At 36.9% G+C, this 25025-nt stretch overlaps 1 protein-coding gene across 9 annotated transcripts in view; it reads left to right on the plus strand.

The window, feature by feature from the left end:
- Positions 1-25025, plus strand: part of ST7 (suppression of tumorigenicity 7) — a 263909-nt gene that overhangs the window by 154713 nt on the left and 84171 nt on the right. For 5 of the 9 annotated variants that reach the window (XM_082400068.1, XM_082400069.1, XM_082400072.1 and 2 more), the window contains exons 4-9: positions 13830-13884; positions 14510-14625; positions 16258-16333; positions 18456-18524; positions 20425-20579; positions 22790-22887. In XM_082400068.1, the coding sequence (XP_082256194.1) occupies positions 13830-13884; positions 14510-14625; positions 16258-16333; positions 18456-18524; positions 20425-20579; positions 22790-22887 (569 nt within the window). The remainder of the gene's footprint in view (positions 1-13829; positions 13885-14509; positions 14626-16257; positions 16334-18455; positions 18525-20424; positions 20580-22789; positions 22888-25025) is intronic. The other 4 variants (XM_082400073.1, XM_082400075.1, XM_082400071.1 and 1 more) reach the window with 1 other exon arrangement.

The following is a 25025-nucleotide window of genomic DNA, read 5'->3' on the forward strand; positions in this document are numbered from 1 at the left end:
AATTTAACATCATTCCTTAATGCGACGAAGAGTTCATATTCTCCTTATTGTTGCTGTTACTTTGCTGACTCTCTTTGTGGATGCCTTGAATAAGCCTTATGCATTATATAAATCTTGATGCTATTCTTAGTTCCTGTACAGCAGTTTTTAAAGGGAGAATCTCAGTCCTTTATAAAAATACATTCGACAATGACGATCATGGAACTTCCCAATTTTATTTGTACTGAGTTTTTACCCTGCTAAGACTAAGCTTTTGAATATTATTATTAATTCAATTTCACTAGTATTTGCTGAATGTCTACTAATATGCATGCAATATTTCTATTCATTTCCTATAACAGATACAGCATTTATGATCTGATCTCATAACAGTGTTCAAATAATTAGATTTAGGAAAATGGAAATTATCTTGTCCAAGTATATTTAGGGCTCAATCTGCCTACTTCTCCTTGACATCTGGGTTTCTAATATTTGGCTAACTCAGCTCAACAAACATATATGTTGGTATGGAAGTGCCAGGTACCATGGGACTAATATTATTTCCCACTTCTCTTTTCTTGTGGTGATTTTTATTTTTGAATAAGAAAAATACTATAAAAGTACATTGTCTCTGTTTATCTCTACCCTTAATCACTTTCTATTTCATAGTCTAGTTTCAGCTAAGTATAAAGGAAAAAGAAGGTCCAAAGCTGAGGGTAATCAATACATTTTCTTAACATAGAGGAATTTGTTTTAAAATTTATATTGCCTTAATAATGATAAAATGACTATTGCCTTAATAAAAGAAGCATCATAAGACAGCTCTTTGCTGAATCTTACGTGAAATAAAACATGGCTAACCAAGTCCCATGGACATTTGCAAAGGCAGTTAAATGGCATTGCTTATTTGAAAAAAATCATTGAAAAACTTAAAAACAAACAGAAAGTACTAGTTATAAACATTGGACTATATGAAAACTCTTAGTGTAGCTCTTTCTTTAAAGAATCATTTGTTTTGATTAAAAGCTGAAAGACCTGGCCTACCTAAGAATAATTTGGGGTGGAGAAATGGGAAGGGAGAAAGTTGTTATTGTTACAGGAGACTATTCATATATTGTTTAACATTTTGGATTTGTGCAAATTGGCCTGAGTGCAAATTGGCCTCTCAAAACTTGCATTGATCTTTATCTGTGGACCAGAGGAGAAATGTAGTTAATTATACAGCTTCCTTTTTTTTTTTTTTTAATATTTATTTACTTACTGGCTGTGCCAGATCTTAGTTGCGCACGTGGGATTTTTTGTTGCGGTGCATGGGCTCCTCTCTAGTTGTGTCGCGCGGGCTCCAGAGCTCTTGGCCTCTGTTGCTGCAGCTTGCAGGCTCTCTAGTTGTGGCGTGCAGGCTTAGTTGTCCCGCAGCATGTGGGATCTTAGTTCCCCGACCAGGGATGGAACCAGCATCCCCTGCATTGCAAGACGGATTCTCAACCACTGGAACACCAGGGAAGTCCCACAGCTTCTTAATCTAGCCAAATTTCAGATTGTCTGGTTTAGGTTAACATTTATGAACATTTCACTTATCTTGATTTATTTGGGAGCTAAACTGCTATTTTTCTCACAAATATACAGCTTCTGATAAACCCTGCTGATATATTTTCCATGTCACCATGTTTCTTGCTGCCATTTCTTAATTCAACTTAGCTTATGAACTGATGACAGGGATTTAAAATGTGTCCAACTTCTCCCTGTCTTAAGGGAAGGGATTCTCAGGGTCCAGTAACATTCTGAATTTGGGTTCATGGGAACATCTGTTTGATAATTTGCCCTGTTCTCAAATAAGATGTCATAAAGACAAAGGTTTGCAGTGTTCACCTTCTTCAAGATATTTAGAAAAGTGCAGGGTGCTCCATCACATTAGAAGTATCCTTGTCAAAGTCAAGTTTAAATTCTCTGAGACACTTTAATAGCCTCTTGCATAGAACTGGATCTTTAGACAAACTCTGGTTATAGTCACTTGGCTTCCTGTTGCAAATCATCTCATTTTAATCTCTATGTAAGATAAATATATATCATATACATTTTTTAACATCTTTATAGGAATATAATTGCTTTACAATGTTGTGTTAGTTGCTGCTGTATAACAAAGTGAATCAGCTATTATGTATACATATATCACCATATCTCCTCCCTCTTGTGTCTCTCTCCCACCGTCCCTATCCCACCCCTCTAGGTGGTCACAGAGCACCAAGCTGATCCCCCTGTGCTATGTGGCTGCTTTCCACTAGCTATCTATTTTACAGTTGGTAGTGTATACATGTCCATGCTACTCTCTCACTTTGTCCCAGCTTACCCTTCCCACTCCCCGTGTCCTCAAGTCCATTCTCTACGTCTGCGTCTTTATTCCTGTCCTGCCACTAGGTTCTTCAGAACCTTTTTTTTTTTTTTAGATACCATATATATGTGTTACCATACAGTATTTGTTTTTCTCTTTCTGACTTACTTCACTCTGTATGAGAGACTCTAGGTCCATCCACCTCACTACAAATAACTCAATTTCATTTCTCTTTATGGCTGAATAATATTCCATTGTATATGTGTGCCACATCTTCTTTATCCATTCATCTGTCGATGGACACTTAGGTTGCTTCCATGTCCCGGCTATTGTAAATAGAGCTTCAATGAACATTGTGGTACATGACTCTTTTTGAATTATGGTTTTCTCAGGGTATCTGCTCAGTAGTGAGATTGCTGGGTCATATGGTAGTTCTATTTTTAGTTTTTTAGCGAACCTCCATACTGTTCTCCATAGTGGCTGTATCAATTTACATTCCCACCAACAGTGCAAGAGTGTTCCCTTTTCTCCACACCCTCTCCAGCATTTATTGTTTGTAAATTTTTGGATGATGGGCATTCTGACTGGTGTGAGGTGATACCTCATTGTAGTTTTGGTTTGCATTTCTCTAATGATTAGTGATGTTGAGCATCCTTTCATGTGTTTGTTGGCAATCTGTATATCTTCTTTGGAGAAATGTCTATTTAGGTCTTCTGCCCATTTTTGGATTGGGTTGCTTGTTTTTTTGATATTGAGCTGCATGAGCTGCTTGTATATTTTGCAGATTAAACCTTTGTCAGTTGCTTCGTTTGCAAATATTTTCTCCCATTCTGAGGGTTGTCTTTTTGTCTTGTTTATGGCTTCCTTTACTGTGCAAAAGCTTTTAAGTTTCATTAGGTCCCATTTGTTTATTTTTGTTTTTATTTCTATTTCTCTAGGAGGTGGGTCCAAAAGGATCTTGCTGTGATTTACGTCATAGAGTGTTCTGCCTATGTTTTCCTCTAAGAGTTTTTATAGTGTCTGGCCTTACATTTAGGTCTTTAATCCATTTTGAGTTTATTTTTGTGTATGGTGTTAGGGAGTGTTCTAATTTCATTCTCTTACATGTAGCTGTCCAGTTTTCCCAGCGCCACTTAATTGAAGGGCCGTCTTTTCTCCATTGTATATGCTTGCCTCCTTTATCAAAAATAAGGTGACCGGACTTCCCTGGTGGCGCAGTGGTTGAGAGTCTGCCTGCCAATGCAGGGGACACGGGTTCAAGCCCTGGTCTGGGAAGATCCAACATGCTGCGGAGCAACTGGGCCCGTGAGCCACAACTACTGAGCCTGCGCGTCTGGAGCCTGTGCTCCGCAACAAGAGAGGCCACGATAGTGAGAGACCTGCGCACCGCGATGAAGAGTGGCCCCCGCTTGCTGCAACTAGAGGAAGCCCTCGCACAGAAACGAAGACCCAACACAACCAAAAATAAATTAATTAATTAATTAAAAAAGAAAATTTACCACTGTTTATTGAAAAGATCAGGCTGAAATCATCTTTAAAAAAAAAAAAATAAGGTGACCATATGTGCGTGGGTTTATCTCTGGGCTTTCCATCCTATTCCATTGATCTATATTTCTGTTTCTGTGCCAGTACCATACTGTCTTGACTAAGGTAGCTTTTTAGTATAGTCTGAAGTCAGGGAGCCTGATTCCTCCAGCTCCATTTTTCTTTCTCACGATTGCTTTGGCTATTCAGGGTCTTTTGTGTTTCCATACAAATTGTGAAATTTTTTGTTCTAATTCTGTGAAAAATGCCATTGGTAGTTTGATAGGGATTGCACTGAATCTGTAGATTGCTTTGGGTAGTAGAGTCATTTTCACAGTGTTGATTCTTCCAATCCAAGATCATGGTATATCTCTCCATCTGTTTGTATCATCTTTAATTTTTTCCATCAGTGTCTTACAGTTTTCTGCATACAGGTCTTTTGTCTCCTAAGGTAGGTTTATTCCTAGGTATTTTACTCTTTTTGTTGCAATGGTAAATGGGAGTGTTTCCTTAATTTCTCTTTCAGATTTTTCATCATTAGTGTATAGGAATGCAAGAGATTTCAGAAGTGCATTAATTTTGTATCCTGCAACTTTACCAGATTTATTGATTAGCTCTAGTAGTTTTCTGGTAGCATCTTTAGGATTCTCTATGTATAGTATCATGTCATCTGCAAACAGTGACAGTTTTACTTCTTCTTTTCTTATTTGGATTCCTTTTATTTCTTTTTCTTTTCTGATTGCTGTGGCTAAAACTTCCAAAACTATGTTGAATAATAGTGGTGAGAGTGGGCAACCTTGTCTTGTTCCTGATCTTAGTGGAAATGGTTTCAGTTTTTCTCCATTGAGAATGATGTTGGCTGTGGGTTTGTCATATATGGCCTTTATTATGTTTAGGTATGTTCCCTCTATGCCCACTTTCTGGAGAGTTTTTATCATAAATGGGTGTTGAATTTTGTCAAAAGCTTTTCCTGCATCTATTGAGATGATCATATGGTTTTTCTCCTTCTATTTGTTGATATGGTGTATTACATTGATTGATTTGCATATATTGAAGAATCCCTGCATTCCTGACATAAACCCCACTTGATCATGGTGTATGATCCTTTTAATGTGCTGTTGGATTCTGTTTGCTAGTATTTTGTTGAGGATTTTTGCATCTATGTTCATCAGTGATATTGGCCTGTAGTTTTCTTTTTTTGTGACATCTTTGTCTGGTTTTGGTATCAGGGTGATGGTGGCCTCGTAGAATGAGTTTGGGAGTGTTCCTCCCTCTGCTATATTTTGGAAGAGTTTCAGAAGGATAGGTGTTGGCTCTTCTCTAAATGTTTGACAGAATTACCTGTGAAGCCATCTGGTCCTGGGCTTTTGTTTGTTGGAAGGTTTTTAATCACAGTTTCAATTTCAGTGCTTGTGATTGGTCTGTTTATATTTTCTATTTCTTCCTGGTTCAGTCTCGGAAGGTTGTGCCTTTCTAAGAATTTGTCCATTTCTTCCAGGTTGTCCATTTTATTGGCATAGAGTTTCTTGTAGTAATCTCTCATGATCTTTTGTATTTCTGCAGTGTCAGTTGTTACTTCTCCTTTTTCATTTCTAATTCTATCGATTTGAGTTTTCTCCCTTTTTTTCTTGATGAGTCTGGAAAATGGTTTATCAATTTTGTTTATCTTCTCAAAGAACCAGCTTTTAGTTTTATTGATCTTTGCTATTGTTTCCTTCATTTCTTTTTCATTTATTTCTGATCTGATCTTTATGATTTCTTTCCTTCTGCTAACTTTGGGGGTTTTTGTTCTTCTTTCTCTAATTGCTTTAAGTGTAAGGTTAGGTTGTTTATATGAGATGTTTCTTGTTTCTTGAGATAGGATTGTATTGATAGAAACTTCCCTCTTAGAACTGCTTTTGCTGCATCCCATAGGTTTTGGGTTGTCGTGTTTTCATTGTCATCTGTCTCTAGATGTTTTTTGATTTCCTCTTTGATTTCTTCAGTGATCTCTTGGTTACTTAGTAGTGTATTGTTTAGCCTCCATGTGTTCGGATTTTTTACAGATTTTTTTCCTGTAATTGATATCTAGTCTCATAGCGTTGTGGTCAGAAAAGATACTTGATACGATTTCAGTTTTCTTAAATTTAGCAAGGCTTGATTTGTGAACCAAGATATGGTCTATACTGGAGAATGTTCCATGAGCACTTGAGAAGAATGTGTATTCTGTTGTTTTTGGATGGAATGTCCTAGAAATATCAATTAAGTCTATCTTGTTTAATGTATCATTTAAAGCTTGTGTTTCCTTATTGTTTTCATTTTGGATGATCTGTCCATTGGTGAAAGTGGGGTGTTAAAGTCCCCTACTATGATTGTGTTACTGTCGATTTCCCCTTTTATGGCTGTTAGCATTTGTCTTATGTATTGAGGTGCTCTTGTTGGCTGCATAAACATTTACAATTGCTGTATCTTCTTCTTGGATTGATCCCTTTATCATTATGTAGTGTCCTTCTTTGTCTCTTGTAATAGTCTTTATTTTAAAGTCTATTTTGTCTGATATGAGAATTGCTACTCCAGCTTTCGTTTGATTTCCATTTGCATGGAATATCTTTTTCCATCCCCTCACTTTCAGTCTGTATGTGTCCCTAGGTCTGAAGTGGGTCTCCTGTAGACAGCATATATAAGTGTCTTGTTTTTGTATCTGTTCAGCCAGTCTCTGTCTTTTGGTTGGAGCATTTAATCCATTTACATTAAGGTAGTTATTGTTATGTATGTTCCTATTACCATTTTCTTAATTGTTTTGGGTTTGTTATTGTAGGTCTTTTCCTTCTCTGTGTTTCCTGCCTAGAGAAGTTTCTTTAGCATTTGTTGTAAAGCTGGTTTGGTGGTGCTGAATTTTCTTAGCTTTTGCTTGTTTGTAAAGGTTTTAATTTCTCCATCGAATCTGAATGAGATCCTTGCTGGGTAGAGTAATCTTGGTTGTAGGTTTTTCCCTTTCAACACTTTAAATATGTCCTGCCACTCCCTTCTGGCTTGCAGAGTTTCTGCTGAAAGATCAGCTGTCAATCTTATGGCTATTCCCTTGTATTTTATTTGTTGCTTTTCCCTTGCTGCTTTTAATATATTTTCTTTGTATTTAATTTTTGATAGTTTGATTAATATGTGTCTTGGCAGTTTCTCCTTGGATTTATCCTGTTTGGGATGCTGCACTTCCTGGACTTGATTGACTGTTTACTTTCCCATGTTAGGGAAGTTTTCAACTATAATCTCTTCAAATATTTTCTCAGTCCCTTTCTTTTTCTCTTCTTCTTCTGGGACCCCTATTATTCGAATGTCGGTGCATTTAGTATTGTCCCAGAGGTCTCTGAGACTGTCCTCAATTCTTTTCATTCTTTTTCCTTTAATCTGCTCTACGGTAGTCATTTCCACTATTTTATCTTCCAGGTCACTTATCCATTCTTCTGCCTCAGTTATTCTGCTACTGATTACTTCCAGAGAATTTTTAATTTCATTTATTGTGTTGTTCATGATTGTTTGTTTGCTCTTTAGTTCTTCTAGGTCCTTGTTAAACGTTTCTTGAATTTTCTCCATTCTATTTCCAAGATTTTGGATCATCTTTATTATCATTACTCTGAATTCTTTTTCAGGTAGACTGTGTATTTCCTCTTTCATTTGTTTGGTCTGGTGGGTTTTTTATCTTGCTCCTTCATCTGCTGTGTATTTCTCTGTCTTCTCATTTTTCCTAACTTACTGTGTTTGGGGTCTCCTTTTTGCAGGCTGCAGGTTCGTAGTTCCCGTTGTTTTTGGTGTCTGCCCCCAGTGGGTAAAGTTGGTTCAGTGGATTGTGTAGGCTTCCTGGTGGAGAGGACTGGTGCCTGTATTCTGGTGGATGAGGCTGGATCTTGTCTTTCTGGTGGGCAGGACCACGTCTGGTGGTGTGTTTTGGGGTGTTTCTGTACTTATGGTTTTAGGCAGCTCTCAGCTAATGGGTGGGGTTTTGTTCCTGTCTTGCTAGTTGTTTGGCATAGTGTGTCTAGCACTGTAGCTTGCTGGTCATTGAGTGGAGCTGGGTCTTAGCGTTGAGATGGAGATCTCTGGGAGAGCGTTTGCCATTTGATATTACATGGGGCTGGGAGGTCTCTGGTGGACCAATGTCCTGAACTCGTCTCTCCCACCTCAGAGGCTCAGGCCTGACACCAGCCGGAGCGCCAAGACCCTGTCAGCCACACAGCAGCTGTGTGATTGCAGGTGAAGGATTCCACCGCTGTGCCTCAGTCTTCTTCTCTCAGCACTCTTTACTGGCTTTTCCTGAAGTCCTCTTCTTTCTTTGATCGTCTTTCTTATCTTCATTTCCACCGTCGATGACAAAAATCTCTCTATCTTTGATGTCGATCGATGGATGTGGTGACGTCTGGCTCGCCGGGGCCGGGCCCAAGCCATGCCAGACAACGGATGGACATTCATGGCAAACTGGGCCACCCTTCTCGTTCTGCCCGGGGTCTCTCGCCTCTCCTCCCCGCCTGTCGGTGGTGTTGGAAGGCAGGGGTGCTGCGTCCGGTCCGAACCCCGGTCTCCCAACCCCAGTATCAGAGCCTCGGTGGGCCGGCGGCCTCTGACACTCTTGCTTCGCCTCCTCAGTGTGTCTCCTGAGCTCATATACATTATTATGTAAAACTTTTAATAAGAATTTCTCCTGGGATTCTAAATTACGGTTCATTACATTACTAGAGGCAGTTCAAGCACTAATTAAATACAGGTAATAAATTAAAGAAAAGCAGTGGAGATTGAAGAAACTCAGGTAGGTTGTAAAGATATATCCTAAGACCAGGCCTTTCAGAGCTTGCATTTCAAATATATCTGTCAGCAAATTGCAAGTTGCTTTATGTCCAGGACCTTTAGAGTTGCTCTCTAATAGTCTCAGTCAGGGGAAACTCAGTTTATACTTGCCATAATCTATTTATGTGTTGAAAATGATTGTCTTAGCCAATGCTTATTACGTCTTTTAAAATCTTTTGACACTAAAATTTGTGTTCTAGGATAGATTAGCTCTCCAATTGAATGGTGAAAATGCCTCAAAAACACTTTTGGCCCCTGGTGAACATTTATTTAATAAAGTTATTTCACAGTTTTCACGTTATTTGGTAGAGTTGATTGACTTAGGTCAGAAATGACCAATGAGAAATGTATGAGAGACACAGAGATTTAGCCATTTTAGCAATATTCTTGAAGAGATTTGTACACTATCTTGAATAAAGCAGATCAATAAAAATGGTCTTAAAACTCATAATTATTTATACCTTTTCTCATTCCAGAAAGGAATTTGAGAGAGTAATATATTTGTTGAATTGAAAGCTACCTACATATTACTTTGTGCCTTTACTTCTAGTAATCTTTTCAAAATAATTATTTCAAAAAGTTATGAAAACAGTTAAAGCTTAGTTATTTAAGAAAATGGGGGACTTCCCTGGCTGTCCAGCAGTTAAGACTTAGCCTTCTAATACAGGGGGTGCAGGTTCGATCCCTGGTCGGGGAGCTAAGAACCCACATGCCTCGTGGCCAAAAAACCAAAACATAAAACAGAAGTAATACTGTAACAAATTCAATAAAGACTTTAAAAAAGAAAATGGATATTTTTTTACTCTTAATGATTGCTTAAGATCGACCTGTATGATGTAGAGAATTGGGTATTCATTTCTGAGATAGCAAAGCTAATAAATATATGCAGAATCACATGTCAGAAATTGACTGGCTTGGGGTTAATCTTGATTGTCATAATATATCCGAGAAAACATTAGTTAGGGCCCTTCTCTGTTGTACTTTGGAACTAAAATGTTTAAAAGTATTATTTCAAAGTGCCTAACATTTCCCCAGAGGAGTTTTCAAAACTATTCCTCTAGTAGAAGATTTAATTGATGAGGTCACAGGATTTTTAAAATATGATGTTGCAGGGTAACAGGTCTGTTGTATATTGTGGGTAATTGTTAGGCAATCTGGATACCAGACTTTAATCTCATTTACTTTTACCTTGGGGAAATTATGTAGCTTTTCTATGCTTTTACTCTTTACTTCTATAAAAAGGGCCTACTCTGTGACCCTCACTAACTTATGTTAGGAATTTAGATGACTAGAGCTTTAAGCCTTTTTATAGAAAGGCTCAATGAAAATCAAGCTCATAGCTATGACACAAGTTGCTGTTGCTGCTATTTGTAATAGTATTATTGTCATTATTACATTTCAGATCCTGGAGGTGGTAACTTTTTGGTATAATACATCTTCCTAGGCTATAAATTAGTTATTTATATATTTGAAGGTCCTAGGAGTGGAGATTCTCTCTATGTATATATTTTTAATTTTAGGGAAAAAAGGTTTTCAGAGTTAAATAAGTTGGATGTAGAAAAATATTTTCTTCCATGTGATTAAAAGCCCTGTGACTTTAGAGCCTTTTGGTTTTTCTGAGAATTAAGTTCTCTTTTTCCTTGAGGACTGTGACAAGGGGAAAGTCTTTTGTTCTCTCGGTACATTTATTCCTTCTAAGGAGCTTCTTCATCTGGATGCCATACAGTGGTTCAGGGCCCTTTTCCTTTTTCTACCAATGTGTTGGCTTGGCCAAAAAGTTCGTTCGGGTTTTTCGTAAGATGTTATGGAAAAACCTGAATGAACTTTTTGGCCAACCCAGTATAAGCTCCCCTAGGTCATAAACTGTATCTTATTTTTGTAACCCAGGACCTCATACAAGGACTAATGCATAATAGCCATTCTATACATGTTTAAACCACTCAGTCCTATGAGGTGGGCATTCTGGAGGAATTAACTGAGTATGAAAAGGCAAGAAATAAGTATCACTGAGGTGGAAAGTTTTGGTAGGGAATGGTGAGAGGAAAGACTGAAAAAAAGATTGGAGCATAATTTTATAAGTCCTTGATGGTGGTAAGTATTATTTTTTATGTTCTTTATCTCCCACACAGAAATTTATTGTCATCCTATGGGTGAATGGAATCTGTTCTCCATTTAGTTCCTTTGGGAACTAAACAAGCACTATTCCAATGTTTACTGCTTCTCTTTCTCTTGAATTGCATTCTTGTGTGCATGGTGAGGTCTGAACATTCCTATCAGCAGTTATGGGTAGAGACTCCTCTGTGGGCTACTTACTACAGATGGAATCAGAGAGAGCATGTTAATTGTATCAAGGGCATATTTTTAACTGAACTATTAATGATGTTAGCAAGCCCTTGATGAGTCCCAGTCAACCTTTAGTGCTTCTAAAGAGCACTAAAATTGTTGATATTGATGGATAATGGAAAATACCTTTTGGAGGTAAAATTTTAATTCAGACTTAAATAAGAAATTTATTTCTCAAAGATACAAGTAAGATAAGAAACTGGACCTCATGTAGAAAAACTTTTACCCTCTGGAGACCTGAGTTTAATTTATTGACTTAAATCTTCATATTATGATACTTTTGGCATTTACAACCTTTGTCCATATCATGAAACCATCTGGTAGTCTGATATTTATGGGGTATGTTCCCTAGAGTGATTCCAGACCAAGAGAGTTTTCGTTGTAAAGATAAAATTATGAAACAAAGCAGCAAAGAGGAAATTAATGAAGCTATGACCTAATTTGAAGTGAAATTTTTTACATGTGTTCTTATTCGACCTCTAGGTTGCTTATTTCTTAAAAGAAAATTGTACCTGCTCTGCACCCTCAACTTGAAGGATATAGCTCATGAAGACATTTCTTAAATATTTCTTCATCACATGTTTTTTCTCATTCAGAACATTTTACATCTGTTACATTTACTTAGGTACTCATTTCTAAGTTTCAGGAATAGCTGAAGAAACTGAATACAGACCACATGTATGACACTGATATTAACAATGTTTCTTTTTTAAAGTTCAGTTCTCTAGTAGAAGTCATAAAAACAATATTTCAAAATGTTTGCAGCACCCCCTGCTGGCTATATCATGGCAGTTCCTAAATAAAGATGGCATTTTTAGATACTGCTCAGTAATACTTTAGGTATACCCACCATTTCTATTTGGAGTTATTTTTATTTAGAAATAATTTCATTTGCATCTAATGTATAATAGAGTTAAAATTTTAATTGAAGACAATTTTCTTTATAATTTGTCAATTGATATTTGAATGGCACTTATCCTTCCAGGCAATATATTTGTTGGAGACAAAGTATTTGCCATAACCTTTTTACTGATATTTCAGATGAAATTTGGTGGGGAAGAGGCTTCTCCCCAAATGTCCTATTTTATTGTAAATAATGCTAAAATGACCATGATTGCACACAAATTTGTGTGCATGTTTATTACGTGTTAAATACAAACCTAGCAATATTCATGAAGCTTTAAGAAGAGCACTTGGAATCTTGAAAGACATCCTCTTAGGAGGGGTTGGGAGTGGTGAGGACCTAAGAGCTATAAAAGCCATGAGGACTGAGATCATGGTTGTTTGGCTCACCAGTTGTTTCAAGCCATGATCTGGAGTACTTTAGTGATCCCACTAAGGAGCTTTATGTCTGGAAAAAAGGGAAGCATAATTTTCTAATTAGTGTCATATGAAATGACAGCCTTCGAATCTCAGTTTCTCAAGAGCAAAATTCAAAAATGCTGAACTAACTGAGCAAACATCATTTCCTAAATGGCAAGTTAAGCGAAGTGACAAAAAATTTAGGAACATTGTTTCCAAACATTAAGTAAATTTCAGGTGGGATCCTGCCCTAATTTAAAGATAAATTTATTTTCTTTAAATAAAAACATGATTTCCTGTTATGTGTACACCTTTCCTTCACTATTTTAACAAAAATTTATTGAGATTACACAGTGTTCCCATAGTGCTTTATGTTTTCCTCCATTTTCATGCTGTATTGTAATTGATGGTTTACTTGTTTGTTTCACCCACTGGGTGCTCAGTTAATGCATACTGGACGGATGGATGGATGGATGGATGGATGGGTGGGTGGACGGATGGATGTTGAATGTAACAGGATTGAGGGTAGAATCTTACTGAATCATCCATGGCCTTTAATGTTCTTTCAATTTCTGTAATAATTGCTCACTTTTGTGTATCTATGTCTTTGGGTGTGTTTTTTGGCTGACAGCACACATAGATTTTTAAATACTGTTAACTGATCTTATTTGCTAATAAAGAATTTTTCATCCAAAGAAATGTAGCATTCTGAATCATTAGAAGCTCTTAATCATAGACTGTTTTAAAAGAACTGTAGATTATTAGTCACACATTTACTATAACACAGTCTTAAAAGCTAATGGTTGACTTTTCTAAATTAAAGTCCTATGGTTCTGTCTGTGGTCCTTGTATAACAAGATGTATAATCTATTAGTACATGCTAACATTATGATATTAGTATGATGATTAATTACCTGTGTCTGCATAAGTAAACAATGTTAAAGTACTTGAAAACAATTTATTTTCATAGCATTTCTCTCTACCATAATGGTAACTTTAGTAATTATTTTCTTACCACTCCTTTACAGCAATGTAAAAGCAACCTGGTGAATTATCACAAAATCAATATTAGCATAGGCCCTAATTAAGAGTCTAAGGTTCTTTGCATATTGTACTCTGGAGGTTAAATTTAGCTTGTTATATAGGTAGTCGTTGTAAGATATATTTTAGAGTAACAGAAAGTAGTTTTACCTCTACCTATACCTTCTACCTATAATTTAGAAATAAATTTATACAACCTATTTGGACCTCTTGAAGTGACTATAGGGGTTATGAACTAGCTGCTCTTGGCATGTGCCTTGATTTAGCAAATGAGGAAACTTGGGTCTGGAGAGATTAGACGAAACTTTCCAAAGTCCTGGTGCCTGAGCTACATTTCCTGATTAACTACCCAGAGTTTTTCCACATTGCTTCCCATGTAGAGGATAGAGAATAAAATTATCTTATCAAATGGCCAGGAAGGGTGTTTTGCTGAATTAATTAGCTTGTAGTGTCTCTGAACTTATGTGTAACATTTTCGCATTTCTCTTTGTTGCAGAATGCAAAGTATGGCGAAATCCACTAAATTTATTTAGGGGTGCTGAATATAATCGGTAAGCATTTTGACAGCTTGGGAAACAAATGGGTCTAGTTCAGAGAGCAAAGACAGCACTAAATGTTTTTGCAGGTTCATTTAGGGGTCATTTAACAGTCTGTATAGTGCTTCCATTTTTTGAAGCTATCCTCAAATGTTTTGATTTTTCTGTTTTATAAATATTTTAGCGTTGGAATTAGGATAACATACAAAAATGTGTGGCTTTTAGAGATTTTCTATTACAGTTATTCTTTTCACTATATATTACGTAGTCAAAATATTTTGAAGCTTACCTGGAACATGGTTATAAAGATGCCACAGAAGTAATGTTAGAATTTTATTTTGCAGAGTAATTAGGCAGATAAGAATTTTCATAGCTTTGGGGAAATCTCTATTCATAATACTAATTAGGGAAGGTTTTCATTAGCTAGTGCTACTAAAATTTTAAGACAAAAATATAGCAGAATTTGTTTTAACTTTTTTTCTGCTGATATACTTCCTAAAGGGAGACTAGGATGATTATTTTTTTATTTATTGGCAATAGTACTCAGTGTGTTATGGTTCAACACCTATGCAGCTTAATATTTTGTAGGTCTTGCTTTCCTCCCTCAAAAGTGTCTGACCATCTTATTTCTCCTTTACAGGTACACTTGGGTGACTGGACGAGAGCCTCTGACTTACTATGACATGAATCTCTCTGCCCAGGACCACCAGACATTCTTTACTTGTGACTCGGACCATCTGCGTCCTGCAGATGCAAGTATGGAAAATCCTTTAGATAGTTACTGAGTGGGAGGGCTTTTTGGTTTGTTTTAAAGATCAAGGTTACTACTTGTGGAATATCTGCTCTACAAAAGCCCTGATGAATAAAATATTAAATTGGAGATTGACCAGTAAAACCCAGATTGTTGATACTTAAATAAAGGCTTTATCGCAATGAAGTATTAATATAGAAATGGGTCCCCTCTTTATAATTTAAAATGTTATTTTAAAAAAATATACCATGGGGGCTTCCCTGGTGGCGCAGTGGTTGAGAATCTGCCTGCCAATGCAGGGGACACGGGTTCGAGCCCTGGTCTGGGAAGATCCCACGTGCCGCGGAGCAACTAGGCCCGTGAGCCATAATTACTGAGCCTGTGTGTCTGGAGCCTGTGCTCCACAGCAGGAGAGGCCGCGATAGTGAGAGGCCCACGCACCGCGATGAAGAGTGGCCCCCATTTGCCACAACTAGAGAAAGCCCTAGCACAGAACCGAAGACCCAACACAGCCATAAATAAATAAATAAATAAAATTAAAAAAAAATATATATACCATGAAGCTAACTAAATCCTTGGTTGAGCTAGAGTGAAAGGTCATGTCTCCTTGATGATATTCTAGTGAGAAATTCAGTGAACCCAAATAATTAATGAATATATTGTAGTGATTTATATGCCTATTTGCAGGTTCACTAGCATTGAATGGGGGCATGGACTTGGTTATTGGAATCCAGATTTGTTTTCCACCCTAGAAAAGACTTTGTTTAGCATGCATTTCATACAGCTTGAGTTCCATATAATCCTACTGATATTTTCTATATTACCAAACTTAAAGTAAATAGGTGAAAAAAAAAAACCTTTAAAAAAAAGGAATATGTACATGCACCTAAGAAACTAACTTAGAAGATACAAGTTTATAAAACAAATTAGATAAGGAGATCGTTACCCTTTTTAAAAAGGTACCCTTGCCATGGTGGATACATAGTACAATGAAAATTCCAAGCATTAAGCTTCCCACAATATATTCACAAACTGCTCTGCTATATAAAAACTGGGTTTGCAGCAAACTTTGGGAACAGGTACGCATGTTAAGCAAAAGCCTAAAGCACTTTTTTCTGATCCAACTCATAATTCTTCCAGTGGTTTTAGAATGTTCTAATATCCAGATCCTGTAGCAAGTGTTTGGGAAAATGACCAATAAAAATTGTGTTGTGTCGAAACAGAAGTAAGAGATTAGTAGCAATCTCATCCCAAAATGTGTAAAATAATATATGTTCTCTAACAACAAATGATATTAATGAGCAAAAGAAATATTAAATATCTGTTAGAATGCCTTTTCTTGATTAAGAAATCTTAATCAAGATTAAGTCTCTATGATTATAGACTATGGGTTAGTCTATAAAAGATTTTAGATCTCTAGTTTTGTGAGCATAAGAAAGATTTGATATCAGCAATTGAAGGACAATGGAATAGCAAATTAGAATGTATTTGTGTAACTTTGGAGTTTTGGGCTAACCCACTTGGTAAGTGAACTGTTCTCTTGTAATTCAAGCTGAAAGCTATTAATTTAGCTATTGCCCTGTACTGAGTCTTTTAAAGTATTTATTGACATGCTTTTCTCTCTTTTTCTAAAATAGTAATGCAGAAAGCCTGGAGAGAGAGAAACCCCCAAGCCAGGATTTCTGCAGCCCATGAAGCCTTAGAGATAAATGAGTAAGTGGGGGGAAATCTTGCTTGCTGAATGTATTCAGTTGCCATTCATGGGATACTTAAACTATGCATTTGAACTTGAGGATTATTCTGGGGGTGGTATTAATTTATTTAAAAAATTTTTTTTATAAAGGACATCCATGTGAAGGTAGTTTTAGTCATTTTAGAGAACAATTTAGTGGCTTTGCTATGACCCTAAATTAAATCCTTCAAGGGCTAGCCATGGAATAATGTGTGGACATAAAATAAATACAGTGCTTTACATATCTAAAACATTGTGACAGGGACATTCTTCCAGATGTAGAATGCTCATCTCTGCCATCACATTTTCTAGGTAGAACTTCTGCTAGTAGGGAAAACATAGTAAAAACATAAAGTGAAGAAATTATACTTTAAAAGTATTTCAAGATGAAGACAAAGATAAGAGGAAATGCTATCTTTAGTGCTGTTAAACATTCTGTGGGTCACCAAGGAAGGCTGGGAAGTCTCGTCTGTAGATGTCAGGAAATGAGAAAGATTCTTAAAGTTGGAGTCATAAAAGCTCAGGGTTGGCAGAGACCTTGAAGGTCTTGTAGCTCAAACACCCATCTGGTGCTTGAATCACCTCGACACTCTCCCTGCCAAGTGGTCATTGTTAAACTATTTTATGAGTTTTCTGAAGAAGGTTACAGAATCTTCAGAGGTCTTAGTGAAAAGATTCACTTGAGAGTTGGAAATCCTGCCAGTGTAACCTGTTGATCTGTTTGGTTTCTGATTCTGTCATGCAACATATTTATTTTCCAGTTTCTTGTCATCTACAAATTTGATATGCCTGCCTTCTATGTGTCATCCGTGTTTCTAATAAAAGTATCAGGACCAGGGATAGAACCCTGTGACATGACATAATAGAAACCAGCCTCCAGGTTCATGTCTTCATGGATCATCACCCTTTGGTATTTATTGTACAACCAATTACTAAGTAACCCAGTTACACTGTGATTCAACCCCTATTTCTGCATTTTGATCTTAAAAATGCCAGTTGTAGCTATGGATCTTTAATGTACAGTAAATCCCTTAGAGTACATTAAGCTAGCACAACCTGATTTATTTATTCTTAGTGAATTTAAGCTAGCTTCCAGCATTCACTACTTTCTTTTAAAAATGCTTAGAAACTATCCCTTTAATAATCCATTAGAATATCTTTCCAAATCACTGTTCTGTAGTTTGGGAAGTCTGCCTTCTTCCCCTTTTTGAACATTTTTACTACATTAGTCATCTCATCTTCTAGAACCTCTCCATTCTTTGTGATTCCTTAACAATACACAGAGAGCAATTCCGTGGGCTGCCTACAAGATCTGTTGGCTTCCTGGGATTTGCCTATCCCAGTACAATAATTCATTTACAATAGATCAGTTACTTGCTATCTTACATCTTTTTATTCATTTTAGGGTTTAATTTCTTCTCCCTTTGTCAGTCTGACAATCATTCTCCCTGATGGAGAAACCAGGAACAAAATAGGAGTTAGAGAGTTTTGTTTTCTCTTTATTATCTGCTGCTACTAACTATAAACTTACCTTGTTTTGATGTTGTTGTTGTGTTGTTTGTCTTTTTTGCTTATTTATATTTGTCATGGTTTTGGAGAAGTGGGGGTGGTGATAGGGCCTTAAACATAATTTAAAAACAGGGAATAGATGGTTGTCTTTAGCATTTTTTGTTTTGCCTTTATTTTGTTTTGCAAGCTTCAGCTAACGTGGAGTTGTAGCTCTCCTGACATTATTCTGAAAAGCTCATTTCTCTTGTAGTCCTTCATTACATGCCCTCTTTCCATCTTTTTTTACATGTCCTTTAGAAATATGACCTTGTGAGAGATCTCTGTGCAGCCATAGTGGTTACTTGTCACCCCTCTTTTCTTCCTGAGAGGATCATTTGTGATTGCAGTTTCGATTAGACATTTGGAAGCTGCTTAATCCTCTTAAACCATTTTTCCTTCTGCGTCTCATGCCATTGAATCACGCCTCTTTTCTTTGAATTTTTTGAAGTCCACCTTACCTTCTCTGATTATCCTAAGTCCGAAATGACATAGTAACTCTCTCTGAATGTTCCTATCAATTTTCATTTCACCAACTATTTTTTTCTTCTTGGTCAGAATTAGGTCCAGAGTTGAAGTTCCCCTAATTGCTTCCTCTACCATCTGGGAGATAAAATTATTACCAAAGTAAGTCAAGAACCTGTTGAGTGCCCTACTTCTAACCAAATGAGACTTCTTCTAGCAGATATCTGGATGGTTGACACCCCCATCACCATACTTTCTTGCTTCTGTATGTGTATTGTGTTGTGACAGGATGCATCATCTCTATCTTCCATTGAGCTGGGCAGTCTGTTCTGTACTCCCCAACCATTAGCACTTCTACTGCTCTTTCCTTTCTCCTTCACTCATAAGCTCTTAGCATGTTTCTACCCCAGACTCATGAGTTTCTACATAGATGTATGTTTTCTTGGCCAGTAGTGCTACTCTGCCTCTCCTCCTAAGAGTGCTATTTGCAATATAAACAAACAAAGCAAGCAAGCTAGCCCCAACCTGTCTTGAGTTCCCAGCCCACCAACTATAATCTTATAGCTAATTCCTCTGATACTGTGTCCACCACTCAGTATTATAATCTCAATTTTCACTTCATTGCCCTGGACCTATATTTATGTGTCGGCATCTGAAGCCTGAAGTGTTGCTTCCCAATGCCCAACCCATTTATTTCTCCAATGAATCACTGGGCAGTTTTAGCATCATAATTGTTCTCTCCAAGTCATATCTGCTGCCCTCCACAGTAATTGGTTTTACAGCTTTTTTTCTGGGCATTTTTTTCTCCCTACCGCCCCGCATTCAGTTTAAAGCCCTATTGATCAGTCCTGCCTGAAATTAGAGGGACTGGCTAAAGAAGTTACAAGACCCCTCCTCAAGGCTAAGATTAACTAGTAACCCCAAATCTCACATAAGCCATAAATTCAGCCTCCTTTTCCTACCTGGCTGTTGTAGTTTATGAATAGTAGAAGTAACATTTGGTTTCACTTTCTGTTTATTTTCTCTCTTGTGGTCTGATGGAGGTTCTGATAAGTAGGGAAATGACCACAGGAGAGGCAGTGGAGAAAGCCAAGGGATATGTGCAGATCAGGACCTGTGTGGTCTGCTCTGGCCTCACCATTTCCTTATTACATTCCCTTTCTTTGGCATTTGGGTTGTTGTTCTATGATTTGGAAGGTTTAAATTTTCAAGAGTTCCCCTTGTTCATTAGTTGAGTGTTTATCCTTTCTGACTTCCTATGTTAGAGGTTGTTGAAAGGATTAAATGAGACGATATATGTTAAGTGCCTGGTACAGTGCTTAGTATAAATTAAGCAACAGGTGGTAGCTATTATTGTTAAAGGTGTGAGATTTAACCCTTGTTTGCTACTGAGGCTGAATCTAATTTTGAGCTCTTCTGAAATAACTCTACCTGTAGGTTCTTCCGGTACTCTTCTCTGACGTAGAAAACCAGTGCTAACTGTAATGAAATGTTGCAGCACTGCTTGTTAAATGAATAACTTACTTGATTTAATGAATTTCTCATTCTGAATAAATCCTTAGACTAAAGAGAATCTGTGTTTGGTAAATAAAAGTAAACTTTATGGTATCTCTAACTTTGAGTGTCAGAAGGAGATGTTTAATAACAGCTATTATCATTGCCATCGTTAGTTGACATTGTTGAGCATGTACCACATGCTGGCTACTACTGTACTGAGCACTTCTCATGCATCACCTTACTTAACCTTCACAACAACGCTGTGAACACAGGGATTCCATGTTGTTCTCCATCAGGGAGGCAGAGTAATAACTTGCCCAAAGTGACACACTAATAAGGGGCAGCGTCCGTATGCTCCTAACACTACTCATCCTACCTCTCAAGCTAAAACACAGACATTTCTTTTGTACCATTATTTTGTGTCAGCAACTACAAACAGGGGTGCATGAACCAGTTGGCCACTCTGCATGTTTTGGCATAACTCCTGCCCTTCTGCATGCACTCCTACAGCTATTACAATGTCCTTGGATTTGTAATTGATGGCGGCTGTTATCTGAATGGACAGGTGTGCAACTGCTTATATTCTCTTGGCTGAAGAAGAAGCAACAACCATTGCTGAAGCAGAAAAGCTGTTTAAGCAGGCCCTGAAAGCTGGAGACGGCTGTTACCGGCGTTCTCAGCAGCTACAGCATCATGGATCCCAGTATGAAGCCCAACATAGTAAGGTTTCCTCCAGGTTGACGTGTTGGGGGATCAGAATTGTAACATGATTAATCAGAGCAAATTTTCAGTCCAGTTCAAAAGACACCTCTCCTAGATTAGAATAAATATTGTTTTTTGCCTTTCTTTGTTTTTATTAATTTTTCTTCCCCACAAGAGCACAGCACATAATTAACTTATAGCTTCATTACTGTTCATGTTTTCATGCCGGCCCATAGATTTTTAACTCTGGAAATAAAGGTAATAACCTTTAATGGTGACCCTTTTTCTCCTCAGAATTCTTACATATTTCTGTTTATCAGTTGCTTCTCTGCCCCATAATTTTAAATCCTAATTGGGAAACAGGACTTAAATTAGCGTTAATGCTATCAGAGGTTTTGTCTTATGGGTCTTCTACAGCATGGGTTGCAATAGGACAGCTAAGAATATAACAGCTATTGGTGATTGTCTCAGTATTTAGCTCTTATTTAGGAAGCACTGCTGTTGGCTCCTAGGGAGAAAGAGCCATGAATTCCTAATTATGTATCTTTTTTATATTTAAATTATTTAAAATAATGGTTTCTTTTATTTAACACAACTTTAAAATGAGACCTTTCGTTTTAGTACACTAAACTGAGAGTCAGTGTTATTTTGGGGGAATGGTATAAAAACAAGACAACAAAATCATTTCTGGAATTTCTTGAGCTCCTCAACTTGTCAATATGTTGGTTGTTTAAGCAGAAATTTAGTGATCCTTGTGAGAGGGAGTGTTTTCATTGTCTAACCAAACTTTGGGTTGTTTCTTTAAAATGGAATTTCTCTCATTTCTCTCTCCTGCGTCTTGGAGAGTAGGAGTGTATCTCCTTCATATTTGAGATTATAAAATTAAGTTTTAGTGTTAAGCCTGGATTTGGTGCAGAAACTGAATGTATTAGTCCCTATGACTAAGGTACAGTGAGATCTTTGCATTGTGGCCTGTGTATATAAGTCTGTCCACATAACCCCTCAATACACAGGTTTTAATTTTTATTCTTAGTAGTATATATGTTAATCAAGTCTCTAATCACCATCTATATCTTGCTTTTTTAAAAAAATTATGTATAACACAGTGAATTTTGAAGACATATATAGTAAATGTCTGTTTTGTGAATTAAATGAGGATTAATACATAAAATTACATAATCTGTATTATAACTTGAGGAATTTCCTTTATTTCTTTTCTTCTGTAAATTAATCCCTTCAACCTGTTGCCTAAATCTATCCAAAAAAATATAATCACATCTTTAAAGTAATTTGTAGGCACTTGGCAGATTTTCAGCACACATCTTGTTCTCATTGTTTAAAACTTGAAATGTTAGGACTTTGGTCTTAACATCTTTTAATAGCTGCATATTATACATATACTTAATCTATAACAGGTGTGTCATATTTTTCTAAAACATGGTAATTTTATTGAGGATTAAGTACATACATGTTCTCACTGGTCTGGAAACATATCCAGAAATACACATAATTAAATAAGAGATTAAGATGAGAAGTTGTTAATGTACTTTTTAAGAGCCATTTTAGTGACTATTATTACAACTATTTAGCTTGTCAATACTTTCTCTAACACTAGGGTAGTTTTTCATTTTGTTGCATGGTCTATTGTCATATCTGGAATGTGTTATGTTGCCATTTAAAATTGACTGCTTTGGGGACCTGGAGATGATTATGATGTCACTAGTGTTAGGGAAAGAATAATGTAAAACAGAACTTCAAGATGAGGCTTCTCCAGACTTAATGTCAAGAAGGAAAAAAAAATAGTTCATCAGGATGCAACCTGAGATTCACCTCTTTGCATCTTCACCAAAAGCATGCACGCTAGAAGAATGTGGAATTCTTGCTTGTAAACCTCATGCAATGTGGGTATGTTCATTTTCCCAGCACTTTGTGGCAGATGATTTTATTTATCGAATATTCAACATCCTAACTCAAAAGCATGACTTAATAGTCACATGATTTGACCTTTGGAAGTCTAAGTACTTTGACTTTACTCTGTTTGCGTTCTGCTATTAGCAAAGTTGTCAGTGCTCCTAGCCGTAAGGAAAAGTCAAAGGAGCAGACTCTTCTCTCTGAGGTTTTCCTTTAAGGGCATGAAAAATATGCCTCTGTATTTTTTCTTGCTGCTGAGCTGAAAGCTCTTGTTTTTTTTTTTTTTAAGTTTTGGTGTTTTATGTCTCCCTCTTCAGGACGAGACACCAATGTCTTGGTCTACATCAAAAGAAGGCTAGCAATGTGTGCCAGAAGACTCGGGAGGACCAGAGAAGCAGTGAAAATGATGAGAGATGTGAGTTTGAATTCGTGTTTGGGAACAGTGACAATGCACCTGACTTACAGAAGGAGGAACCCACTGAATGGGGCCACAGCAGATAGTACCACTGATGGTGTGGTGGTCCCATAAGGGCTGGGGTTCTGTTCTAGCTCCAAACTTAGTAGATGAGTAATCTTGGACAAGTTACTCAACTTGTTTGTGCCCTGTTTCCTCATCTGTAAAATGGGGATAACAGTAACTTTAGCAATAACAATACACTAATAATAATGATTACTACTTAGGAGTGTTGTGAAGATTAAATGAGATAATACATGCAAAGCTTTTAATAGAGTGACTGGCCTATTAAAGAAATCTCAGTAGATATCCTTATTATTAGACCTTTGGGACTGTAGCCAGAAGCCAAGAATGAGATCACCCATTTTAGCTAACTGACATTTTTGTGTTTAGTTGTTAGGAAGATTCGAATAAACTATGGCTCAAATTGCTACTCTCAAATTTAATAACATTATGATCTAATCTTATTATAGTCACTTCAAGCATTTTCCTAGGTTCTTGAATCAGGATATTTTATTAGTGGTAGTCAACATAATAAGAGAGAAAATAGGTGAGAGTTTTAAAACAAAAGAGAACCAAAGGAGGTTATTATTATGTAACTTTAAATAAAAACGGTGGTTTTAAGGGAAACCAGTTGAGGAACTTTTACTTCTACATTTTTTTTTTATAGTAAGAAATACTTTTCATAAAGAAGCTGACACCAGTGGGAATTGTATTTATAAACCATTTTCTTTTTAAAAACAATCTCAGAAAGCCTTTGTCAACATTTTGTTCTACTGTCTTCCTGAATTAGGAGACAGGTAACTGCCCATTATAAAAATAAAAGAAATGAGGGGTAAGATAAAAGTGGCATCCTGCCCAATTCTCAGCTTTTGGGTCTGAGAACAGGACTGTGTAAACCCAGTGAGCCTTTCCTCAGTTTGTCTCTGGAAGGGCAGTAATTCATGTAAATTCCCAGTTACTCTTTGGTGGTGGGGACCTGCACTCCAGGCTCACCCCTGGTTATTTCTGCAAGTTACAGTATAATGTGAAGGCCCAAGTGAGGCCCATACTTCTGGCTCGGGTTCTGGCTACTCCATTAAACAGCCACCAGACGTGAGGAGAGGAACAGAGGAGGGAGACTCCAAGATAATTCTAACTTGACTGAAGGTGATAGATGCTTCTTAGTCAAAGCCACTGCAAGGGGGATCTCCCAGGATTAAATTCTTTTGGTCGAAGGAAGAATTTAAAGAATGTTATATAGTATAAGTGCTAAATTTTAGAAAAGGAGATTTCTGTAGAAACATGACTTGCTCGCAAAGCTTTTTAACTTGCAGAAATTCCAGCTTTTGATATAGTGCAGAAACTCTACCAGTCCCTGAAAGAGCTGAGAATTTTATGAAGGATGGGGTATTTCTCTGTCTTAAAGTGGCCCAGCCACATTCAACCTTTAACAAGGTATTTTATATTTATTGCCTTTTCTTAACCTTAATTAGCCTGGGACAGGCATGCATGGAGGAACAGATTTTGGTGATTTTCTTTATTATATGCTTAAGCAATTTCATAGGAAAAACAAACTCAGACGATTTTAATTCCAGGTTTTTTCAATCAGTCTCATGCTGATTGTCATCATTTTTAGTATGTACATATAAAATTTCACATGATTAAAACCAATATGTCTATACTATGGTTTGATTTTTGTTTAACCTTATTTTATATTTACAATCCCATTTATTGACTTAGTCTACAAATAGATCTTGGGGGAAAATTTGGGATCCAGTGTAATAAATGCTGGGCAGGGAGTAAGAAAACCTGCAAGTAACTCTCAGCTTTGCTCTTCACTGGCTTTGTGACTCAGGGAAACTTCCTTCCCTTTTATGGGCTTTTCATTTGTCTTCTGTAAATTGAGGATAATGATTCTTACCTAAAAGCGTAACTGAGGGAGTCATGGGGACAATGAAATGAGATAATGTGAAAACACCTGGCATATAGTAGACGTGCTTACCTTTTTTCCCTACTTTTTACCCATTACATAATTATGTCTTAATTTGCTGAACTATTCTACCCTGATGGGCATTTTGGGATATTTATGATTTCTTTTTCTTGAATGAATCAATTAG

The sequence above is a fragment of the Balaenoptera borealis genome (assembly GCF_965194805.1).
Source record: "Balaenoptera borealis genome assembly, chromosome: 7".
NCBI lineage: Eukaryota > Metazoa > Chordata > Mammalia > Artiodactyla > Balaenopteridae > Balaenoptera > Balaenoptera borealis.